At 42.1% G+C, this 21,144-nt stretch overlaps 1 protein-coding gene across 2 annotated transcripts in view; it reads left to right on the top strand.

Moving 5' to 3' along the window:
- Positions 1–21,144, top strand: part of ATP8B1 (ATPase phospholipid transporting 8B1) — a 100,319-nt gene that overhangs the window by 48,018 nt on the left and 31,157 nt on the right. For both annotated transcript variants that reach the window (XM_006019093.3, XM_025198456.1), the window contains exons 2-8: positions 10,445–10,637; positions 15,873–15,970; positions 18,255–18,368; positions 18,938–19,036; positions 19,141–19,202; positions 19,631–19,703; positions 19,790–19,860. In XM_006019093.3, coding sequence (XP_006019155.1) covers positions 10,457–10,637; positions 15,873–15,970; positions 18,255–18,368; positions 18,938–19,036; positions 19,141–19,202; positions 19,631–19,703; positions 19,790–19,860 — 698 coding nt within the window. In that variant the 5' untranslated portion in view covers positions 10,445–10,456. The remainder of the gene's footprint in view (positions 1–10,444; positions 10,638–15,872; positions 15,971–18,254; positions 18,369–18,937; positions 19,037–19,140; positions 19,203–19,630; positions 19,704–19,789; positions 19,861–21,144) is intronic.

Here is a 21,144-nt window from a genome sequence, read left to right as displayed (position 1 = left end):
AAAGAGAGGGGAATTAAAGACGTATAAACTACTGACCAGACCTCTTTGCTTTGGATCAGAGTGTGAGGATTTATTTGACTTCTTGGAACAAGAGCAACTCAAGGTTCAATGGCCTTTTTCTTAGAGAGAGCCCATTAGAGTCTTTGGCCTCTTCCAGATGACTGTTTTCCTACAGAAGATGCTTAGTATGCCTGGCAGAAACTTTTGATAGAGATCTGGTTGCAGTCTGCAGACAGCAGCAAAAAATCAGAACTGGGACTTAGTACTGCCTGTAGCTACAAAGGGATATCTTCTAATGTCTAAACATTTCCCGATTTTAAAAATTAATCCGAAACCAAGGGTTTTCTTCTGCTCAAAGAGATTCTTAGTGAAAAGAAAATCAAAGTATCTTTGCAAAACCTGCCAAGCTTGAGATTAGATATTTGGGCAAGTAGAATGACTTTCGGATGCTAGTTGAGCCAAGAAGTTACTGGACTGGATAAAGGCGATATTATCTTTCATACTATCCTGGTTTGTATAGGAGAAAACTGGAATCTAATCTTGCTCACTTGAGCTCCCTCTGTCTCTTTCTCCCCTCCCCCACTTTTTTCTTTTTTCCTTTTGAAGGATATAACGAGTTAGTTGAAAAGGCAGACTTGTATATTTGCCCATAATTATTCTATTGCTCTAACATTTTTGTAAATTTTGAAGAGGCACAGTGCCAGTATCTGATTCAGGGGAGCCAGTTTTGCTTGCCTAGGGAAATGGAAACTTATTGTGTAGTGCCATACTGCCAACAAAAGCTGAATGTTGGTTAGGCAGCTGTTGTGGTGAGACCATTATCTCTCTTGCTGAATAGTACTGTCTTATTATTTTGTGTGTGTCCGTCCCAGTTCTTCACCCGTTGTCTTGTGTTTGGATCCCAAGCTTTTGGGCATAAAGACAGTCTTTGTTCTGTATTTCTAGGGCTCTTCGTGCAATGGGCTGTGGCCCATGACTTTGGTTCCTAGGTTCTACTGCAATATCAATAACAAATGGGAAGATGGTAGCTGTTCTGTGCTGAGTGTCATGTGTGTGCTCACTCTCACCACTTGGTGGGACTTTTCTGCGTGTTTTATTTTGTCTCCTGTTACTGCCTACTGTTATGCTCAAAAAGAATTCAGCTAAGTCAGTGATTCTCAACTTGGGTGCTTTGGTACTGTTAGATGTGCAAACACAATTCATAAGATAAATCCAGAGATTTCAAGTAGGACTCCATGGTGTTACAAACGCTCTGATGTGTTGTGGTCCTTTTGAGTTCTTTGCAACAAAGCAATTGCTTTTATTAGTTTTCACTCAATTTTTGACAACAGAAGAATAACAGCTGATTTTTTTTCAAGGAGTGCCTGAAGTCCCATCAAGGAGTGTCTCGGGTCTAAAAAGGTTGAGAACCACTGAGCTAAACCTTTAGTCTGTAACAGTAAACAGTACAGTAAACTGTACAGTAAAAAACGTTACCCAGTTGCTCCTTTGTGATCTAACTGCACCAGAGAAACCATGCAGTACACAAAACTGGGGTTGAAAGCAGGATCCCAGTGAATAGGATGCTTCTAGTGTTCATAGTGAATTAAGTGCCAGCTGCTGCAAGGGAGACCTGTATTGCCCAGGGAGCCTCAGGCCAAGGGTTCCTCTCCATGGGGTGGTCTGTGTGACTGCTCTACACTATATCCTTACACTATATGGTTACTTTAAGCTGCATTGAAGAATAGATGTGATCAGGCCAGCTGGTTCATCTTCCATCTTGAAGCCAATCAGCTTACTGAGGCTATCCATAAATGTGTAATGCTACTGAATATCATTTACTCACTGGGTTTTGACATTGTCCATGCCTCTTATATCCTTGGCGAAACCTATTGACAAGCCATATGATGACATCCTCACATACTAAAAAGCACTTCACACCAATTCTTATCTAAAACAGTTACATGGCTCCATTTTGACCAGTGCAATCAGCTGCCAGCTGAAGGGACTGCAGCATGCATAGCTGAGTTGCATCATATGTCTGAACTGTAATTGTGGTACCATTCTTAAGTTTCTACTGAGGACGTGACTTGTCTGGAGTTTGAGATGAAGCCCTACAATACAGACTCTTTAGAAGCAAAAATTGGCATTTGCCATCCAAAAGGAATTCTTCAATGTAGTTGCCATCAGTGCACAAGAAAACATATTCTTCATCCTACGGAAGCTGCTATATTGGTGGTAGGAACAACAGAAGTGATGTACCATTTCTGTGATGCTGAATGCCATCATTGTAAGCATAAAGGTCACATCAAATGTGTGTGGTGTCAAAAGTTCAAGCCATCCAGAAAGAAGTCAAACAAGCAGGTATGCCTCCAGCTAGCTCATATGCTTGCTGTTGCTGGTCCAAATGGAATTTGAAGCCTGTGGAACATTCCCAAATGTCTACATTCCTGGGTTTGTCAACAGTGTAAAAATGTAGCCTCTACAGAAATAAAACAGTCTACACTACATTAATGGTCCAAGGTGTTCCTTGTATCATGGAAGTAAACTAATGCTCCAAGTTTGCCTTTAATTTCAGAAGAGACATATGTATGGCTATGGCCTCAAAATCATTCTCCTTTTGTTTCATGTAAAGCAAGATGCATTAACCACAATAAACAATTGACCTGTAAGGTGAATATTATGTCATTGTCCACTGTGGGAAGGATGGAGTGGTTCTGCCCCTGTAAATTGCCAGAGGACAGAAAGCAAGCTTGCTGGGTGAAGAATGGTTTGAGCCTGTGGACATCAAGTTTAACAGGAGTGTATAGCGTTGCAACATATACCGTTTCAAGATACAGGAGTTCAGCAAAGTTTTTGAAGAAAGCTAATCTTTTTTTTTTTTCAACTACAACAGCAATTAACTCCAGGTTCCACCACTGGTTGAAGCAGAACTGATAAACCATCGATGTGTTTGGATTAGTTCCAGACCTGGGAGCTGAGCACCAAGCAAAGCAAGAAATCCAATTCTTTACAAAATGAGCTACTTCACCTGTGCAGATCTTCAAGCCAAATGATCCTGTTTATGCCAAAAATATGAAAGTAGGCCACAGCGGGTGCCTACAGATCTCCTTGAGACCAGTGTCATTAAAGTCCAAAACTCTAGATAGCAAGGCAGTTCGAAAATATATCAACCAAATGTGAGGTTGAATTCCAAATGACTTTCCATCTACAGATTCAGAAGCCATCATACTGCCAGCAAGACCAGTTTTAATGTGTCCATCAGCTGCTATTGTTCTAGATCTGTCAAATCCTCCAGGTGCCAATGCAACTCAAGAAGAGCTGAAACAGCCAGCTCCTAGCTCCAGTGAGGAGACTAACCCCCTGAATTGAATCATCTGATGTGAGCTGCCATTCAACCCAAGAACTATGTTGTCTATGCGGAAAGGGTGTTATGTACAGAGGGGGGCGTGTCTGCTCCTCCCAGTACATGGGGCTGTTCCGTGTTTGTCTCCTGTTGCTACTTGCTGTTAGCTTGAAAAGTATTCAGTTAAGCCGTTTGTTTGTACAATAAACATGGTTACCTTTTTTGATCCTTGTGTGATCTCGCTGGGACAGATACACTGTGATGCACAACAGTGGTCAGCCCTATATTAAGGTTGCTGAACACTTCTCTAAAGGAGTCTTGCAGAGATCCATGTTAGAAGTTATCCCGCCTTTTGGAGAAGTCTGCTATCTGGCAAACTGTATTCATGCAGTTGTGACCACCTCCTGTCTTGCCTCATTAGCTGCATCTGAGCTGTGAATATTGGCTGGCATCAGGAACAATCTGTTAACCCAGAAGGACAGACTGCTAGGTGTTGGATCCTGAGAAAGTGCAGGAGAGAACCTGGCATGGGGAGTACTCTGCAGTAGTTGGGAGCTCGTGAACACATGGTACCTTGGAGGAAATGGGAAACTGGGGGCATCAAGTCTTCCTCCCTTTTCTCCCAAGCACCCAGCTTTATCAGTGGGAAGCTCCAGTTCCATGCTGTGCCTATAGAGGAAGACATGCATCAAATTCAGGAGGATTTAGTGGGGGAAGAAGTTTGATCTGGCTCTTGCCTTTTGCTACAGCTGTTCGGGCAACTTCTGAGCATTCCCAGTAGGATCGGCTGGTATAGTAGTAGCCCTTGCCCTAGGCCACAAATCAACAGGCTTTTAAAGCGGTGGGCTGGATTGCCACAGATCAGATCAGAGGCAGGTAGACAAGCGCTAGGACCCAGCCACTGCCAGTGCTTTTGCTAGTAGTAGCACAGGAAGAGCAACTGCTGCTTGTGCCCCCCCCCCCCCCCCAAAAAAAAAATGCTGCTGAATGCCCATCTCTGGAGGCTGAATCAAATGGCTCCACAGGGTGTAGGTTGCCCGTCCCCTATCTTAAACTGTTTGTTTGTAGAAGTGCTTTGGTTTGCTATGGGTTTTCTGAGGAGTACCAATAAGAGCAAGGAGATGAGTTGGACACCAATAAGCTTCAGCTTTTCTGTCTGCAAAAGCTGAACATAGTCTCTTGGGACAAAGAAAAGCCACCTCCGTAGCCATAAATATCTTTTTTTTCTTTTTCCTTTTTAAAGTTGTATACAAAGAACATTGAAAGAATAGTAGTAAACTGGGAACTTCCGAACAAATGACCTTTTCATTTTCATGGTGCTTTGTATATAAATTTACCTAAGCAGTAGTGTAGGAATGCCACTTAGAAGTTGTCTTTTCTTCTTCCCTCCCTCTCCAGTAGACCAAACACGTAGATTCTGCATGCATGCATTGATTTCTATTGGAGGGATACCCCTGGTGCAGTTTCTTGAGGCACGTGTTCCTGCTTTGGACTTGGGGAGCACACACAAAGCTGTTGCCTGAAGTAGAACAGTGAGGCTGAATTGCAGCTACAGACTTTGGAACAATTTATTCTGTTCTAATAAGATTATTGAAACAAGCAAGCTGTTACTGGCACAAGTTCTCTCAATAGTACGCAACATTCTCCGTTACTTTAAGAACTTGGTCAACAAGCTGTTCCTGAACTCTTGGAGTAGTAGGGCTGGAAGGGAACTCAAGAGGTCATCGAGTCCAACCCTGTGCCTGAGGCAGGAAATGCCTTGTGCCCCACGTGGGGATTGAACATGCAACTTTGTTCACATCTGCCTAATAAAGTAGTATTTTTAAATGTGTGTTCTAGGTTTTTTCATGTTTTTGTCTTAGCTGTGCATGGTGGATTGTGAAATATAATGCTATAAATAAATGGGTGTCATCTGTTGAACAGTATGGAAATCAGCTGCTATGCAAATAACCGTGAGGAGGATGTCTTCCATTTTATTAACCTTATTGAATATTAGCAACGCTCCTTCAGATCCATAATGCATAGGAGTTTTTCAGTACTGCTATACTTATTAAAAATAGTACTGTACTGTCTTAGTGTCTGTACAATTATCACTGCCATGTTTGGTTTCTTTGTTTTTATTTCTTATGAGTTAATAGAATAGAGCAGGGGTGCTCAACCTCTGCCCCTGGGCCAAATGCAGCCCATGGAGCCATAGGTATCTGGCCAGCAGGGAAACTTAGCAATGGCCACTCTCCCCCACTGCCAAATTCCCAAGCCCCCAGCCCTACGGTTGGATGAGGCTGGGCCATGTCCCTCCCTCTGAGCTGGATGGGGCTGGGCCCACGGCCTCTTTTCCCCAGTGGGGTTGGGTTGGGGATGACTCAAGCCCCCTTTCCCTCACCCCCTCCCATGGGGCTGGGTTACACCGCCTCCCCCTGCAGAGCTGGGTTGGAGCTGGCATGTCCCTTGCCCGCTTCTGCATGGCCAGGTGGGGTCCTGTCCCGACCACCCCTTGCCAGATCGAGACTGTCAGCTGGATCCAGCCTGTGGGTGGCCGGGCACTGCCCATCTGGCCCACAGGCCAAAAAGGTTGAGCACCAGTGATCTAGAGGGACAGAGGATTACAGATGTGCTTCTGCCGGTAACACATTAAGAAACTTTAATTTGAATAAATACTTACTCCTACTGTTTTTGCTCTTCTTTTCATAAAAAGTTGCCTTGGCTTGATTATTACTTGTGGATTTTTACCTTTTTAAAAATATTGCATTAATGTGCACCACCTCACAATTTTACCACAAAAATTCTGTTCCCACACCTCAAGGACCGACCACCAAAGCAACAGCAGGTAAAAGGATTAAATAATGTTTGTCTCTTCCTATCAGACTTTAATCTGTGGCAGGCACAGTTACAAATAGATTTATGTGCAGAGTGATTGTGTACCTTGTTTCTTTAATGCTCCATCTTCTTTGGCTGTGGAAGAATCATGTTTAAAACTAAGGGTTTAATCAGGGATACAGTAAGACCTGTCGAAGGAGAGGTAAGAACGTGGGTAGGGCTCAATTGTTTTAGTACTGAATTGGGAAAATCTACCTCGGCCTCAGCCGAGGGCCGGCTATGTCATGCTGGCACCGAGAGATTCGAGTAGCTCATTGTTCAAAGTCTGAGACAGGTTCTCAGAGCTGAAATAAAGCAAACTTTTATGTTTCAGGATTCAAGACCAGGATGAAGTGTTGGCTGGTACATTATGTTGTAGCCTGTGTTTGTACAGGGGGCGGGGAAATAAAGTACAGACAATATGACTTTAGCCTAGCCCTAGGACTTCATGATTTTTCAAAATAAACAAAGGTACCCATAGCCAGAATCATTGATTCATAGATTCATAGATGTTAGGGTCGGAAGGGACCTCAATAGATCATCGAGTCCGACCCCCTGCATAGGCAGGGAAGAGTGCTGGGTCTAGATGACCCCAGCTAGATGCCCATCTAACCTCCTCTTGAAGACCCCCAGGGTAGGGGAGAGCACCACCTCCCTTGGGAGCCCGTTCCAGACCTTGGCCACTCGAACTGTGAAGAAGTTCCTCCTAATGTCCAATCTAAATCTGCTCTCTGCTAGCTTGTGGCCATTATTTCTTGTAACCCCCGGGGGCGCCTTGGTGAATAAATACTCACCAATGCCCTTCTGTGCCCCCGTGATGAACTTATAGGCAGAACTATAAGATCAACCCCCATGATTGATCTTATGCTAAACCCCTTAGAATTACAGAACTGATATACAGCAGGAGTTTTATTAGCAATATATACAGGTAGACCCCTAGTCATGGTTATTTGAGCTTTTATCATCTTTTATTCATTAGTGTCCTCTACCCTGACCAGGAGGACAGGATGTATTTTAAATCATCCTTTTTTAAGGCGGTTTACATGTTAAGTATACATGGCTTGTTTGACCAGCATAAACTGGCCATAAATTAACTCTCCATAGTCCTGATCCTGAAGCTGTGACGATACGCAGGCAGAATGCTATGTTCATCAGGAGCCTCATGGATAACAGTGCTTTTCTTTATACTGGGTTAGTGGTGGGTCCCATAGAGGATGGGACTGAGTCAAGTCCTCCTCTCCAGTGTCTGCTGACATGATCCAGAATCAAAAGGTCATTCGGGAAGCTGTTCCATTCTTGCTGGGGACAAGACTGGAGCAGCCTCAAGAGCTACTGTCCAGTTTGGAGCGTGAGTTGGTAGCACGTGGGAAGTATGCGCTCAGTTCTGCCCCTCCCAGACTGCTCCTGGCACAGCATAGGCCAGTCTGGTGGGTCTTGTACAGATGCAACGTACAGCTTCATGATTTCAGCTGCAGGATTAGGGCCCGTATTTAAAAGCATTTTTATAATTGGACTAATGTTGGTCAGCATGCACAGCACAAACACTGTGACTAGTGCAGCTGAAATGTTTCATAGGTGAGATGCCAGACTTCTCTGCATGACTTTTTGGTTGCATTGTCAGTAAAATAGATGTGTGGTTAAAACATTTCTACTTAGCCTTTCTACAGCTGGTGAGTAAGGATGGTCAGAACTACTAAATTTCTTTTTCAGGAAAAAAAAAATGAGTTTGGCGATGCTTCTTGTTTTATATTTGGGATGAAAATAAAACTTTTAACATAAAAAAGATTCCTCTTGGCTGTTCAAATGTCTGTATCCAGCAGGATTTGAAGCTAGCTGTCCTGATACTCAGGTTAATGGCAACTTGTAGAAATGGATATGTTTCTGGAAACTCTGGGTTTTTTTAAGCAAACTTTTTTTTTTCTTTCTGATAAGCTTGTCTAATTCCTGAGCAGCCCTACCAGTAAGTGTGCTGCTTCTGGCAACTTGGCAAGGACTTGAAGGAATAGGATTAAATTCATCCTTAATTCTATTAAGATGTATTCATCTTTAAATTCAATTCAATTTACCCATTATTATTTTTTTACAACAAAAAGCCTTCCCCCTAGAAGTTTACTTTACTCCCAGATGATGCTTCTGTGTATTTACCTAAAATGCTATTATTATGTTGTTGTTTTTTTTGTTAGTATTTTTATATATTGGCATATAAACTGCCTTAGCCCCTAAATTTAAATTGTTTGGAATTGCTAGACCACCAATACAGTGAAGTGCTTTGGATACAATCATGTACAGTAGTTGCTCACTCCTGGGAAGCCTAAAAAATAACACAGCTTTAAAACAATTTATAATATATACTTTGGGTATGCATACAATAGTGTCTCCGGATCGGTGGTTTTAGAATTTTTTGGAAGACAGTCTTGTCATATGTATAGAATATTAAGTACTCATTAAATATTTATTTCTCTGTGCACCAGGCAGTATTGGGGGGAAAAAAACCTTTCAGCTTTTGCAAAAGAAGAAACTAATTGAAACACTGAAGGGTTTCAGTGTCAATTCAAATAATGGGTGTTAGCATTGCTGGTTGCTGCTGCTAATGAAAGCAGCATATGGGTTACAGGATAACACTGGTGTTTGACAAAACCATGGGCCCTTAGAACAGAGGTCAGCAAACAGCTTGCTGAAGACAGCTGCATAAGCAAGGATCCCTGGCTCCAAAGAGATCACTGACGTTTTATCACAGGACTTCTGTTGAAATTCCTACTGTGAAAACTACTAGTACTATTATGCTTACCATTGAAACCAATCTGTCTGGAATTGTTAATAAGTAAAATAAATAAAAATGGTGTAAATTGCAATATAATCAATTTGGGCATTAGAGAAGTACAAGTGAATGGAATGAACTAGTCAAAAGTATCCAAACTGCTGTATCAGATCAATTATTAAAATACTAAGCCACCCAGCTAAGAGATCAACTAACCAGCTGCTAATGTTGTCCATTCAGGGGACTAGTACATGACTGTAAGCAGAAGAGGGGGTTGAAAAAAATGGTCATGGTTGGTTAAATAGTTTCTGGTTCTGACTTACAGCTAATATGTTCAACATGCTCCCTCCTTCTCCCCGCACCCCAGCAAATTCTTGAGCACCTGTTTTCAAGACTGAAAAATTCCAAAACTTTAAAAAGAAATTAGGACCTAAGTATTGTTTGTAGAGCAGTCTAGTGGCTCCTATTAATTACCTTGCTTATATTCAACATCATAGGTGGTATTTGGAGAAGATGAAATGTAAAGATTTTTATAACAATTTCCTAAAAGCTGTAATTCAAATGTATTTAAATTAAAAATGTAGACTACAGATGGGAAAGAAATCTATTTTTGTAGCTTTCTTGGGAAGAAGGGAGTGGACGTTGAGGTTTTCAGCGCTTTGAAAGGGAGTTTCAGGTAGAGGTGAAAGCTTGCTATTCTTTTAATTTGTGTGTGTAGGTTGCTACAATGGTGGTGGTGGTGGTGGGGCAGGGGTGTAGTTTTTAAATAATTCCCAGAATTTTAAAAGACTGTTTATGGCTTCCACTGTAAGTAGCTTGTGTTTTGACTGTTACAAATGCTTTAATCAATTAAAATGTCATCAGAATGCTACGTTCTACATCTCAGTAACATGAATGAGTCTTTATTGTGGGGGGCGTTCTTCATGCTTTATCTTTGACAGGCAAATAAAGAATTGAATCCTCTCATATTGCAATGAAGTAGCTTTTTCTGTTGCCTTCCAGAATTGGAATTGATTGCCATGCACCCGTTATCTGTAATGATAACCTCAGTATACCTCTAGTTCAAATGATATAATGCTTCTGAAGTAGGAGGATCTGAAATCTGCCTCCAGTATTATGCTGAAGTTTTGAGTTGATGGTAAGGTGTAATGCAATGGCTCTGACAATTTAAATAATCATAAACTGAGTAAGGTCTCTTAGAATTTGTGGGTATATCAAGATATTAGTACTCTTATTTTTTTCTCTTATGTCATAATTAGTATCATCATCATAGTACTCTGTTCAAATGTTGAAAAAACACAGATGTAATAATAAGTCTTTAGGCTGAGCACCCTATCCTATTAACTCCAACCATGTTTAAAAATGGAGTCTGAATTCTGTTTATACAGTTCTAGCAGACCTAGCTTTTTAACATGGTTTGGTTGGCAAAGGTTTACAGGCAGAGCTAAGAAAAACATTCTTATCTATCTTCTTATATCACTTTATCTCCTTTTACTTGTTTGCAGACTGCTGGCAAAATGAATTCTGAAAGGGATTCAGAGACCACCTTTGATGAGGACTCTCAGCCAAATGATGAGGTGATGCCCTACAGTGATGATGAAACAGAGGATGAATTGGATAGTCAGCAACCTGCAGTTGAACCAGAGCAAAACCGAATCAACAGAGAAGCAGAGGAGAGTAGAGAACCAGTTAAGAAAGGTAATACTGTGATAGAAATCAAATAATACTCTGAACCTTTATTTTTATTTATAGTTACTAGCTAGGTAAAATGTTCTATGCATCTCATTTGTTCAGTATATTTTGTAAGAATTTAAATATTATTTATGCTTTCTCAAATAAGCATATGTAGATTAATATACAATAATTTTAGATTGACTAGTATTCACTAGAAATTTGATTCACTCTTGTCTACAAACAAAATTTAATCTGACTATTTGATCCTTGTGGTTCAGTAAATTCAATTGACTGCACACCATGATCTAGCCATTATAAAAACAAATCCCAAAGGTATGTAGCCCCTGCAGATCCTGAATTGATCTTTACTAGGTCTTTAAGGCTGGCTGTGGATATTCAGCCAGCCAGCTAACCAGTCTACCTCTATGCCATGATCTGACATCATAAAATTCGAGTTTGGTCCAAACTGAGCCCAGTAATTAAGAAATATGCCGAAGGCATTTGTATCTGGCACTTGAGTATTTTACAATTAGGACTTCAAATAAGACTATCTTGTGTTTCAGTTCTGTTTTTATATTGATTTTTGGGGGGCAATTACTTCTACAACTGTTTTACAGTGGTATTGAAACCTTTTTGTTCTTCTGAAGTCATGGGCTGCTGCTTTCCTTTGGAAAGTGTTGGACACACATTTTGGTAGCGTCCCAAAAATGTTATTGAACAATTGCCTGGAGTACTGAAAGAATGATACAAAAACTGTGAATAATCTGTTTCTCACTACTACTATTGTAGTGTCAGTGAATCTGGAGAATAAACTGAAACAGTGATGAATATGCTAACTTTCTTGTTTGTTACTTCAGAAAGATTTCATTGTGTGATAGATCAGCGTCAGGTCTATTGCTGTTCTGCTGTCAGGTTCTGTAAATTAGAGAACACGTGATTTTTGTTTTGAAGCCAGCATCATTTTTTAGTTATGGTATTAAATAAATAAATTATTATTGTCATTAAAAATTATATTTTTTAAAAAGTGTTCAAAGGTATTTTAAAATGATGTAATCTATCTTGAGGTAGGAGCTCACTTTGTAGTTTTTATGTTTTTAGGATTTTTAAGACCAAATAACTTAAGACTGTCTCTTCTATGCAATTAGAATATATGTTCTAGCTGCATATCCTCAGGGTGAAAGGACAATATGTATTACTAGCAGCATCAGAAACAGGACTTTGTGGATTTTTACTTAGTTTCAGCCTGCAATTTTATGGTCACTTGTTTTGGCATCTAACTCTAGCACTTACTCATTGAGCTTCAAAGCTAACACTTTTCAGAAAGAATGGGAGTTCACAGCTCTCTTGGGCTAAGTACAGACAGTCAAAAAGCCTGAGGCTGAATTGATTCAATCTTTGCAGGTTAGTCTAAGCTGTGTAGATTGAACCGAGAAGCAAGTGAACAGATATTCTGGAAATGCTGCCACATGCCTGCAGTGGATCAGGCTAGAAGTTGGGGGGGGGCGCTACAGCATGCCTTCCCTTCCCTTTGGCAGTGGCAGGAAGGCTGGAGGGAAGCTGGGAGAGAAGCCCTCCAGGCTTTTCCTGCTCCCTGCACAAGCTGAGTGGTGGAGGCAGGGGCACATGGCCAGGCCCTGGCAGGCCTGCTGAGTATGATTGGGGAGAGGGGTTTAAACCCCCACCATGGCCTGCAGAGATCTTGGCCAGGGTGTCTCTGTGGGGGCAGGCAGGAAGCAGCCCTTACCAGGCTTTTTCCCGCTTGAGCAGAGGGGACAGAGGTGTGGCTAGATGCTGGCCCCGGGCCAGCAGTCTGAAGGAGGGGGAGCAGTTTAAACTCTTCTCCCTTCCCTCTGCTTCAGTGTGCTGGCTTGGGGCTGGTGTCTGGCCACACTCTTACCCCCTCTGCATGAGCAGGGAGTAGGGAAAAGCCTGGCAGGGGCTGCTCCATGCTCGGCAGGCAGACCTGGCTGCGGTCTGGAACTGGGTTTCCCACCCCACGCCCTTCTCAGCCAGGCGGAGCAGTGATAGTGCTCCAGCTAAAGAGCAGGGGGGCAGAGTCAGTCCTGCTCTCTGGAGCAGACAGCACAGCCCAGCCCAGAGCTGCAAAGCATCCTGGGATGCTGGGGGACTGTGAGTTAACTTGAACCAGGAAGGGGTCTGGGACAGAAGTTCCATAAACTGGTTTGACCTAAATCAGGTAAGTCTGATACTACATTCAACCAGGTTTATTTTAAACCAGTTGTGTCCATTTTGAAAGCAGTTCATGTGCACTGAACATCTGGTCTGTTGCAGGTTTAAACCAGTTTCTGACTTGATTACCTTGACAAAGTATATGGCACTTTAAACATGTGACCATTAGGGCTGTGTGAAGCTTCAGGTGCTGATTCAATTCAGAGGAGATTCGGCCCGATTCGGTGGCCAAATCTTTGAATCTGAATCAAATCGGAAGACCAGTAAAAAGGTCTGAATTGATTCAAAGCTCTCCGAAAAGATTCAGAGAGATTCAGGCAGTCCCCACTTGCCACTGCAGGGAGCTGGACCCTGACTCTGTGCTGGTAAGTAGAGGGCAGGGGGGGGGAACTGAAGGAGGGGGGAGGGGACCATTGGGGGACCCCTGCCAGGCTCCATCCCCTGCCTGTTCCCCCAGCCCCTCTGAGCATCCCCTGACTCCCACCCAGTCTCCCTGCCCTAGCTCCCAGCTCTTTAAAAAAAAAAAAAAAAAAAAGCTCTGCACTCACCAGTTGCTGCCAGATGCAGGGGGAGGGGGTGATCCCTGCTGTGCTCTGCTGCATAGGGGGCCTCTGCCATGAGCCCTCATCCCCTACCCACTCTTCCAGCCCCATCAATGGCTGCCCCACCCAGCCTCAATGTCCTGGCTCGTAAAATTAAAAAAAAAAAAAAAAAGCCTCACTTACCAGCTGCTACAGCAGCCACCAGGGTTTCTGGGGGCTCACAGCAGAGCCCCCATGCTGCGCAGGGCAGCAGTGTGCAGTGGGGATTGCCTCCCCATCTGGCAGGAGCCAGTGAGTGCGGGGCTTTTTAAAAAATTTTTTTAAAGATCTGGGACGCTGGGGCAGGTGGGGCAGCCATTGACATGGCTGGCAGAGAAGGCAGGGGATGGTTCCTGTTTGTTTCGGAGATTCGGCAGCGGCCAGATCTCCAAATCAGATTTGGCTGAATTAATTCAGGACAGTGATTCGAATCACCCAATCAAATCACTGTCCCCTAAATTGGCCAAATCCTAAGTGAATACTAGCAGTTTTGCACGGGCCTAGTGACCATATTCATTGGTGCTTGCTTTGACTTGATGTGGTTGATCACTGGTCCAGTTTGTGGTAGAAACTCACTTTTGTTAAAACAGAGTTCAAACAGCACTTAAGCAACTTTTATTTATTTATTTTAAATTTTAATTTGACATCAAGGTTTCCATCTAGGCCCTTACAAGGGAACACCCACAAAGCATTTTAATATTCTTTGCAGTTAAACAAAAAATAACTTATATAATGGATAAAATGCTTCTCTGCACTGTCTATGCAAAGCAGCATTTTTCTTCAGAACGAGGCAGCACAGGGGTTATGCTAAAGGGGTGGGAGACTTCTATGCTGATGCACTTTGAGCATTCATTTAGAATATAAATAGTGTTGGAAACACAAACTACTTAATCACTGGAAACTACCTGAGAATACCTGTATGTGTCAAGCAGGATGGGGGAGCTACTTCTTGCATTTGCCGGATACAACTGGATTTGGGACTTTGCTTGGGCTGTGTTCTCAGCTTTTGGGCAACACCTGATCAGTTGCTTTTTCAGGGCTACATTCTTATTGGTCTTCCATACTTCTTCAGTAGACTTCTAATTGCCACATAAGCAGATGTGAGAGAGCAGAATTTGGCTTTTGGTATCTAATAAAACAGCTTGCATGGGAGAAATGTGTGGCAGGTGTGCATTCATAACTGCTACTATTGCCTGCCAATACTATTATGATTGATGGCAGCTAATGGGGGGAAGGGTGGGAAAAAGACAGTGAAGCTAGTCTTCTACAGAAACATAGGACTGGAAGGATCTTACTGGGTCACCAAGTGTATTCTCCCCTGCTTTTGCAGCCAGCCATTTCACCTATCCTTTTATTAAACCAATCAAGCTCTCCTCTACTACTTAAGCTTCAAATCCTGCTGTCACCCTCAGTCTTTTCTGTATTAACTGGGAAAATGTTTTGATTTTAAAAAAAACCTAGATTCCTTATCTTTTGGGTCAGCCAGATAAGTGATTATGGGGATGGCAGGGGGGAGATCATCTGCTGTTATAGGTGAGGGGCCTTTGTCTCATGTGAACTGAGTAGACAAAACATGTTTGAAAACCTGCTGGACCAGTTAATCAGGAGGGTTTTTTTCCTCTAGCAGGGGCAGGGCCTGATTCAATTGATTTTTTTTTTTTTTTTTTTTTTTTTTTTTAGGTGTGGGAGCAAGGTAAGTAGGGTTAACAACAATGTGTGTGCCTGAGGGCAGAAGTAGAAACTGATAGATTGGGGAGGTAGAAAGGCAGGCAGTGAATAGATAAAACAAGGAAGAGAGGGGCTAGAATATACAAGATGAGCAAGGAAAAAGCCTGAGGAAAGGAGTGGTGGGGACAGGCAGAGGCATATGAGCAAAAGAAAGGGGCAACATAATTTGTCCATTCCACATAGGAAGTGTGAATGGACAAATTAGAAGACCAAGGAAATACAAAGAACGTCCGTGGGAGGTACTTTTGGTGGTCATTATTAAATTGCCTTCTTGGAGCAAAAGTTTAAGCTGTTGGGTTATGTCTCCCCCCAGGCATATCACAGGGCACTGGCCCTTCCTCCCCAGCCGCAGCTTGCTTGCAAAATCCCAGGTTAAGAATAATAGCACCCCGGGACACAATTATCTCTGAACTGATTTATTTTTCTTATTTTATTTTGGGTTCTAGTTTCCGGTGGGCTGAGGGTCTCTTAACAGCAAGATGAGCATTTCTTGGTTTGGACACTGCTTTTATTGTTGTAAAAATAATCAAATAATCAGGAAGCTTTTAAAAAATAGAAGGAAAAGCACCCGAGAACAACTAAGGCTGAGGTATTTTGTAACATCACATAGAAAACCAAAAAAGATACACAAAGTCAGCTTTGTTTTCACTGTAAATTGCCATTTAAAAATTGAAAAGACTTCTAGCTGTAGATTTTCTTCATCTTCCTGAGTACTCAGGCTTTATGGCTCACTTTACTACCTGTGGCATTCTCGTTTCAGATTGCAGCTGGCAAGTTAAGGCAAACGACCGAAACTTCCATGAACAACCCCAATTTCAGAAAACAACATTTCTATGCTGTAATAAAAGCAAATATGCAGTAAGCTATTTTCCTTTATATATATATATATATATATAATTCCTTTGAGATAAATCTTCCTTTATATATGATTGATGGCTATTTCTTAACAGAAGGAGCAGTTGTTGATTTAGAATAAGGCGTTCCCAAAAAAGTAAATGATGTACATGTAATACACCTTAAACTGTTTTATAAAGGTGGACAAGTATAATCTTTCCAGTTGCACGAACGAAGGTTCACGTTATAGACTTCTGTTGACTTAGCTTTATTAGTCATAAGTATTATGAAGTGATCCCTGACTGATGAAACTATTTCAGCAATAGCTCCTAGTGCAGGTGCAGTTGTGCCGGAAGAAAACTTTTCTGCCAGCACAGTTTATTTCACTTGAAGGATGCTGCAATGAGCTCTGCTGCCAAAAATACAGTTTTGCTATTTTATTTTGGGTCCGCACTGTAAGTTCTCTGCTGGCACAGTGACAGTGTCATATACAGAAAGCAGCGTATTCTGGCAATAGGCTCCTACTGTGGACTTGGCCACTGGACTGCCAGTAGCATGCAGATTGCTTTGCTGGCTGTGCATGCAATCTAGGTATAGATGTTACACTTAATGTGCATTAAGTGTGCAGAAAGCCTGTACAGAAAGCCATAACAGAACAGAGGTTAATGGCACTTAAAGCATCTTAAAATGGTGGATCCCACTCTAAGTTAACTCTCAATGGATGTGGTATTAAACTAAAGTGCTTTAGGTTGGAGTGCTTTTTTGAACATCTTTACCATATCCATCGTACTTCAGTATAGGTTGCATTCTGCTGCCATCCTAGGGGCCTCTCATTGGGCAACTTGCTAGTCATAACCAGTGCTTGTCTGCCCTGGTGAGTACCTGAACGTACTCTGTCTCCTCCCCGTGCAGCTGGGTGGGGTGGGGAAATGGAGCTTCTCTGCCGTGCAGCTCCTTCCTCCTCCACGATCTTGCAAGCTTGGTTCTCGGTGGAGGCTGGATCCCTGTGGTGGGGACCTCCCTTCCTCCCCAGCCCCAGTTCCTGGTGTGGTAAAAAGCTGGTCCAGGTAGTCCCATATTTCAGTTCCTGGCTACAGCTGTCAAGAGGCTAGGGCAGAGGGGAAGGGAGCCCCCCTGCCGTGTGGAACTGGCTGGGACCCTCCTGAGACCCCAACCAGCAAGCTTTGGGGAGGGTCCTTGTCTGCCCAAGCCTCCTAACAACAGCAGCCAGAAGCTGCAGCATGGGGCTGTCTAAACTGGCTTTTTGTCGTGCTGGGAACTGGGGCTGGGGGGGAATGGGATCCCCCCTGCCACAAGGGTGCCCCTCCACAGCTTGCTGGCTGGGGTCTTGGGGGGCGGGGGGAGCCTGGCTGGGTCTGTGCAGCAGGGCCCCCCTCCCCCTGACTCCAGGTCCCAGCACGGCAAGAAGCCGAGCCAGGCAACCCCATGCAGCAGCTCCTCACTGCAGCTGTCAAGAGGCTGGGGGAGAGGGGAGCCCCCTCCGCCATACAGATCTGGCCCTCTACCCCCGAGACCCCAGTTAGCCCTGGGAGAGGGGGGGCCCTCCACACTCCCAGCTGATGTTTGCAATCCCCAGCTGGCGGGGCTGGGGAGAGGGGCTACTCGAGTAGTTTCCTGGGAGGCATGCCATAGCGTCTCCCACCTGCTGGCCCTGGCCAGTTCAGGCAGGCACCGAGCATCCCCCCACCAAGTGGTGAATGCCTGTTTGGTTCATTCCCCCTCTAACGTATAGTGTTTTTAAATAAAGTGTAATATAGTACTTCTGCCAAGGACTTTTTTTTACCTTTTTGGAACATTTGTATTTAGCCACAGAGACCAAATCATTCTGGAATGATTATATATGGCTAGTTACGCAGTTTTTTTCCCTGCTTTTCTTGCAGGGGTGCAATTAAAGCATTAAATAGCCAGCAGGCAGCAGTGATTTCTCATCTGGAATTGTCCTGGGCTGCGTTTGAAGGAGTCACCTAGAGGTGAAAGGTTGCATATTCCTTTCCTAGGTCTTTGATTTGCACAGCATTATTGATCATTTTCTTTTTAAAAGATTGCTAGAATTTAAGTTTTTAAATGGGTAGATTTCGAAAAGAATACTAGCTAAACTGCCTGTGCACTTTACCTTGATCAAGACAACGATCCATCTTAAACTGGCTGTATAATCATGTCATTCTCTCAGCCATTAGCAGAGGCAATTCCAAGCATACTGCCTTATGACACGCCAGTTGGATTGCAGACGTGTCTATTAATGTATGTGTTGCTATTTGGAATGATGCTTTACTTCTCTTTTCTACAGGGGAATGCAATTAAGACCTACAAGTACAATCCAATCACCTTTTTACCCTTGAATCTACTTGAGCAGTTTAAAAGAGCAGCCAACTTCTATTTCCTGATTCTTCTTATTTTACAGGTAAAACATAGTTAATTGTTTAGTAGAGAGGATTATAAAAATTATTTGACTGGCTTGGTAGTGCAGCTGAATATCTGACATGATTCACTGCAGCATGAAACTACACATGATTTTATAAACTACTCCAGGTAAACTTCTGAAAAAAATCTAGTGCCTTTTAATATGTGCATTAGACAAAGTACACTGTTCCATTAATTGCTTTAGCTTGTATTTAGATTTATATCTTGTGTTCCTGGCTTGGAATTACTTGCAATTACTGGAATTACTGGATTTTGAACTCTGAGGGAGATACCATCTCAATGCTTTATGTGCAGCACCTAGCACATAGGCTTTCTGCTGTATTCCTGGGGCTCTTAAGTGCTGATGTAATACAAATAATTACTGTTAATCTTACTACTGGTATTTTTCCCTTTATTCACTAGCGGGGATGTTCCTTAATTATTTATCTATTGAATTTTTTTAAACTCACATTTACAGACCCAGCTTAGTAACTATTTCTTTGCTGATAGGGTAAGAATGTTGCATTTTAATGTCCAAAATAAACTTTGAATTCAACAATTTTTTTGCAGGCAATTCCTCAAATAACTACTCTGTCATGGTACACAACACTAGTGCCTTTACTCCTGGTTCTTGGAATAACTGCAATCAAAGACCTAGTGGATGATGTTGTAAGAAACTTTTTCTTCATATTGACATAGAGTTTGTTCTTAATTTTGTAATATATATCTATATATGTAATGAGAACACTTTATCTCCACCTTCCCACTTTAAGGCTCGCCATAGAATGGATAATGAAGTTAATAACCGGACATGTGATGTTATCAAGGAAGCAAGGTATTGTACAATTCTTGCTTGAACTTTGAAAGCAATATTTGTTCAGGTCTTACTAATTATTCTTGCATACTAAGAGTTATAGATTTAGGCTTCTGTTCTTAAGTGTTTATATATTTTTATGTGTAACTCCTGTTTGCAGTTAAAGTGAATTACCCATAAACAATTGGTAGTTTGAAAAAAACAACCCTTAAAATAGTATGATAAAACTAAATCTGTTTCTTTGGTTAGAGAGGAAGAGATTTGAATGATGTTTTTTCTTTTTAAATGAAAAAGCCCTTCTGAATTGCAGCTTCTAAAAAGTCTCGAAAGATGCAAGGCTTAGTTATCGACACTGAAATAGTCTATTGGGAAACAAGGAATATTTCAAGGTTTATGTACATACTGTACTAAAAGAATAATAGTAATCATTAAGTTATTTTGACATGCAGGTTCAAAGATACAAAGTGGAAAGACATTAAAGTTGGTGATGTCTTACGTTTGAAGAAAAACTCCTTTGTCCCTGTAAGTGCCTTTAAGATTCATTCCATGTCTGGAGTTTTGGATTGTGCGGGTTGCCCTGTATTTATTAATCGTGGTGTTTTGCCTAGGCTGACATTCTGCTGCTGTCCAGCTCGGAACCGAACAGCCTTTGTTACGTAGAGACGGCTGAACTAGATGGGTAAGACTTACTGGATTCCATAGATGCTATTTTTGTTTTAATGGGAAAAGCACAAAAATGCATATTATGCTTTGTCTTTGGTTGTATTATTTTCGGAGTCATAGTTTAAAGACCTGTCCATTAATGACCAACAATTTGCCTGGTCTGCGGTATGGGTAGTACTTGTTTTAACAATAAATATATTTGATGACTCTAAAATGAAGCTGGTTTAGGAAGACCTTAGATGACATTATGTTTGCAAGTAACAGGTACTAAAATCTAGCAGTTGAGCTTTTATGTAAACGAGAGAGGTAGTTAGCCACGTTAACCTGAAATTAGGCAGAAGGCAGGGAAAGGTGGTATTTTAAGTTGCATATACACCTGCTTGGCAGTGGTGGGGGGCGCATTTTAATTAGAGCAGTTCCCAGGCAGCCACTTTAATGAAAATGGCTCAATGTCACATGTATTAAGCCCCACACATTTCAAAACGGCTGCAGGGGCGCTTTAACTAAACTTCATAGAATGAGTCTTAGTTAAAGTGCGCCCACAGCCATTTTGAAACCTGGGGGTGCTTAATACATGTGACAGTGTTGTTTGCATTCAAACTGGAACATGTCAGAGCAGACTCAGTTTATCAAGTCTGCTCTCACATGTTCTAATTAGCATGCAAACTAATTAGCGCATGGAGAGGCAGCCTTAGAGATCCAAGTCATTGAGAGAGGCATGAGCTTTTAGTTTTCATAGGCTACAGCCTAATTTGTCAAGTACTCTCCGAATGAGTTGATCTTAAGTGCCACCCTGCCCTGCTGTCTGCTCCTTTATGCAAGTATGTGGTCTTTGCAATATGATACAGTGGATGTCTAGTGATTTGTAAAGCAAACCTTGCTTTGATTTCACCATGCAACTTCCTGTGATCTTTGAGAGTCCCTGAAAATCTATGTAATTGTTAAAATCCAGGTGCCTTTTGAATTCTAGGCAAGTGCAAAGGAGCATGTTTTGGTTTTCTCCATTAGAGCTTTTGTCGGTAGTTGAATTTTAGATTCTACTTCAGTTTTTAACAGCGTTCTCAAGCATTAGGAAACCAGTGGCACTAAGCAGCTTCTCTCATACCATAATCATCATCATGATTAGCCTTATCCTTTATTGCAGTATTAGCTTCCGTTTTTTATTTTCAGTGATGTAATTTAGAAGCTGAGTGGACAAGCACAAATATGTGGAAGATGACGAACAAGCTGAACCTATGAAATGTACAGGAAGAAATGTCAGGGAATATGGAAATTTCCATTAAATAGAAACTTCCAAATC

Source organism: Alligator sinensis, unplaced genomic scaffold, assembly GCF_000455745.1.
Source record: "Alligator sinensis unplaced genomic scaffold, ASM45574v1 scaffold347_1, whole genome shotgun sequence".
NCBI lineage: Eukaryota > Metazoa > Chordata > Crocodylia > Alligatoridae > Alligator > Alligator sinensis.
Note: the sequence above shows the minus strand (reverse complement) of the source record. Positions and strands in the feature narration are given on the sequence as shown.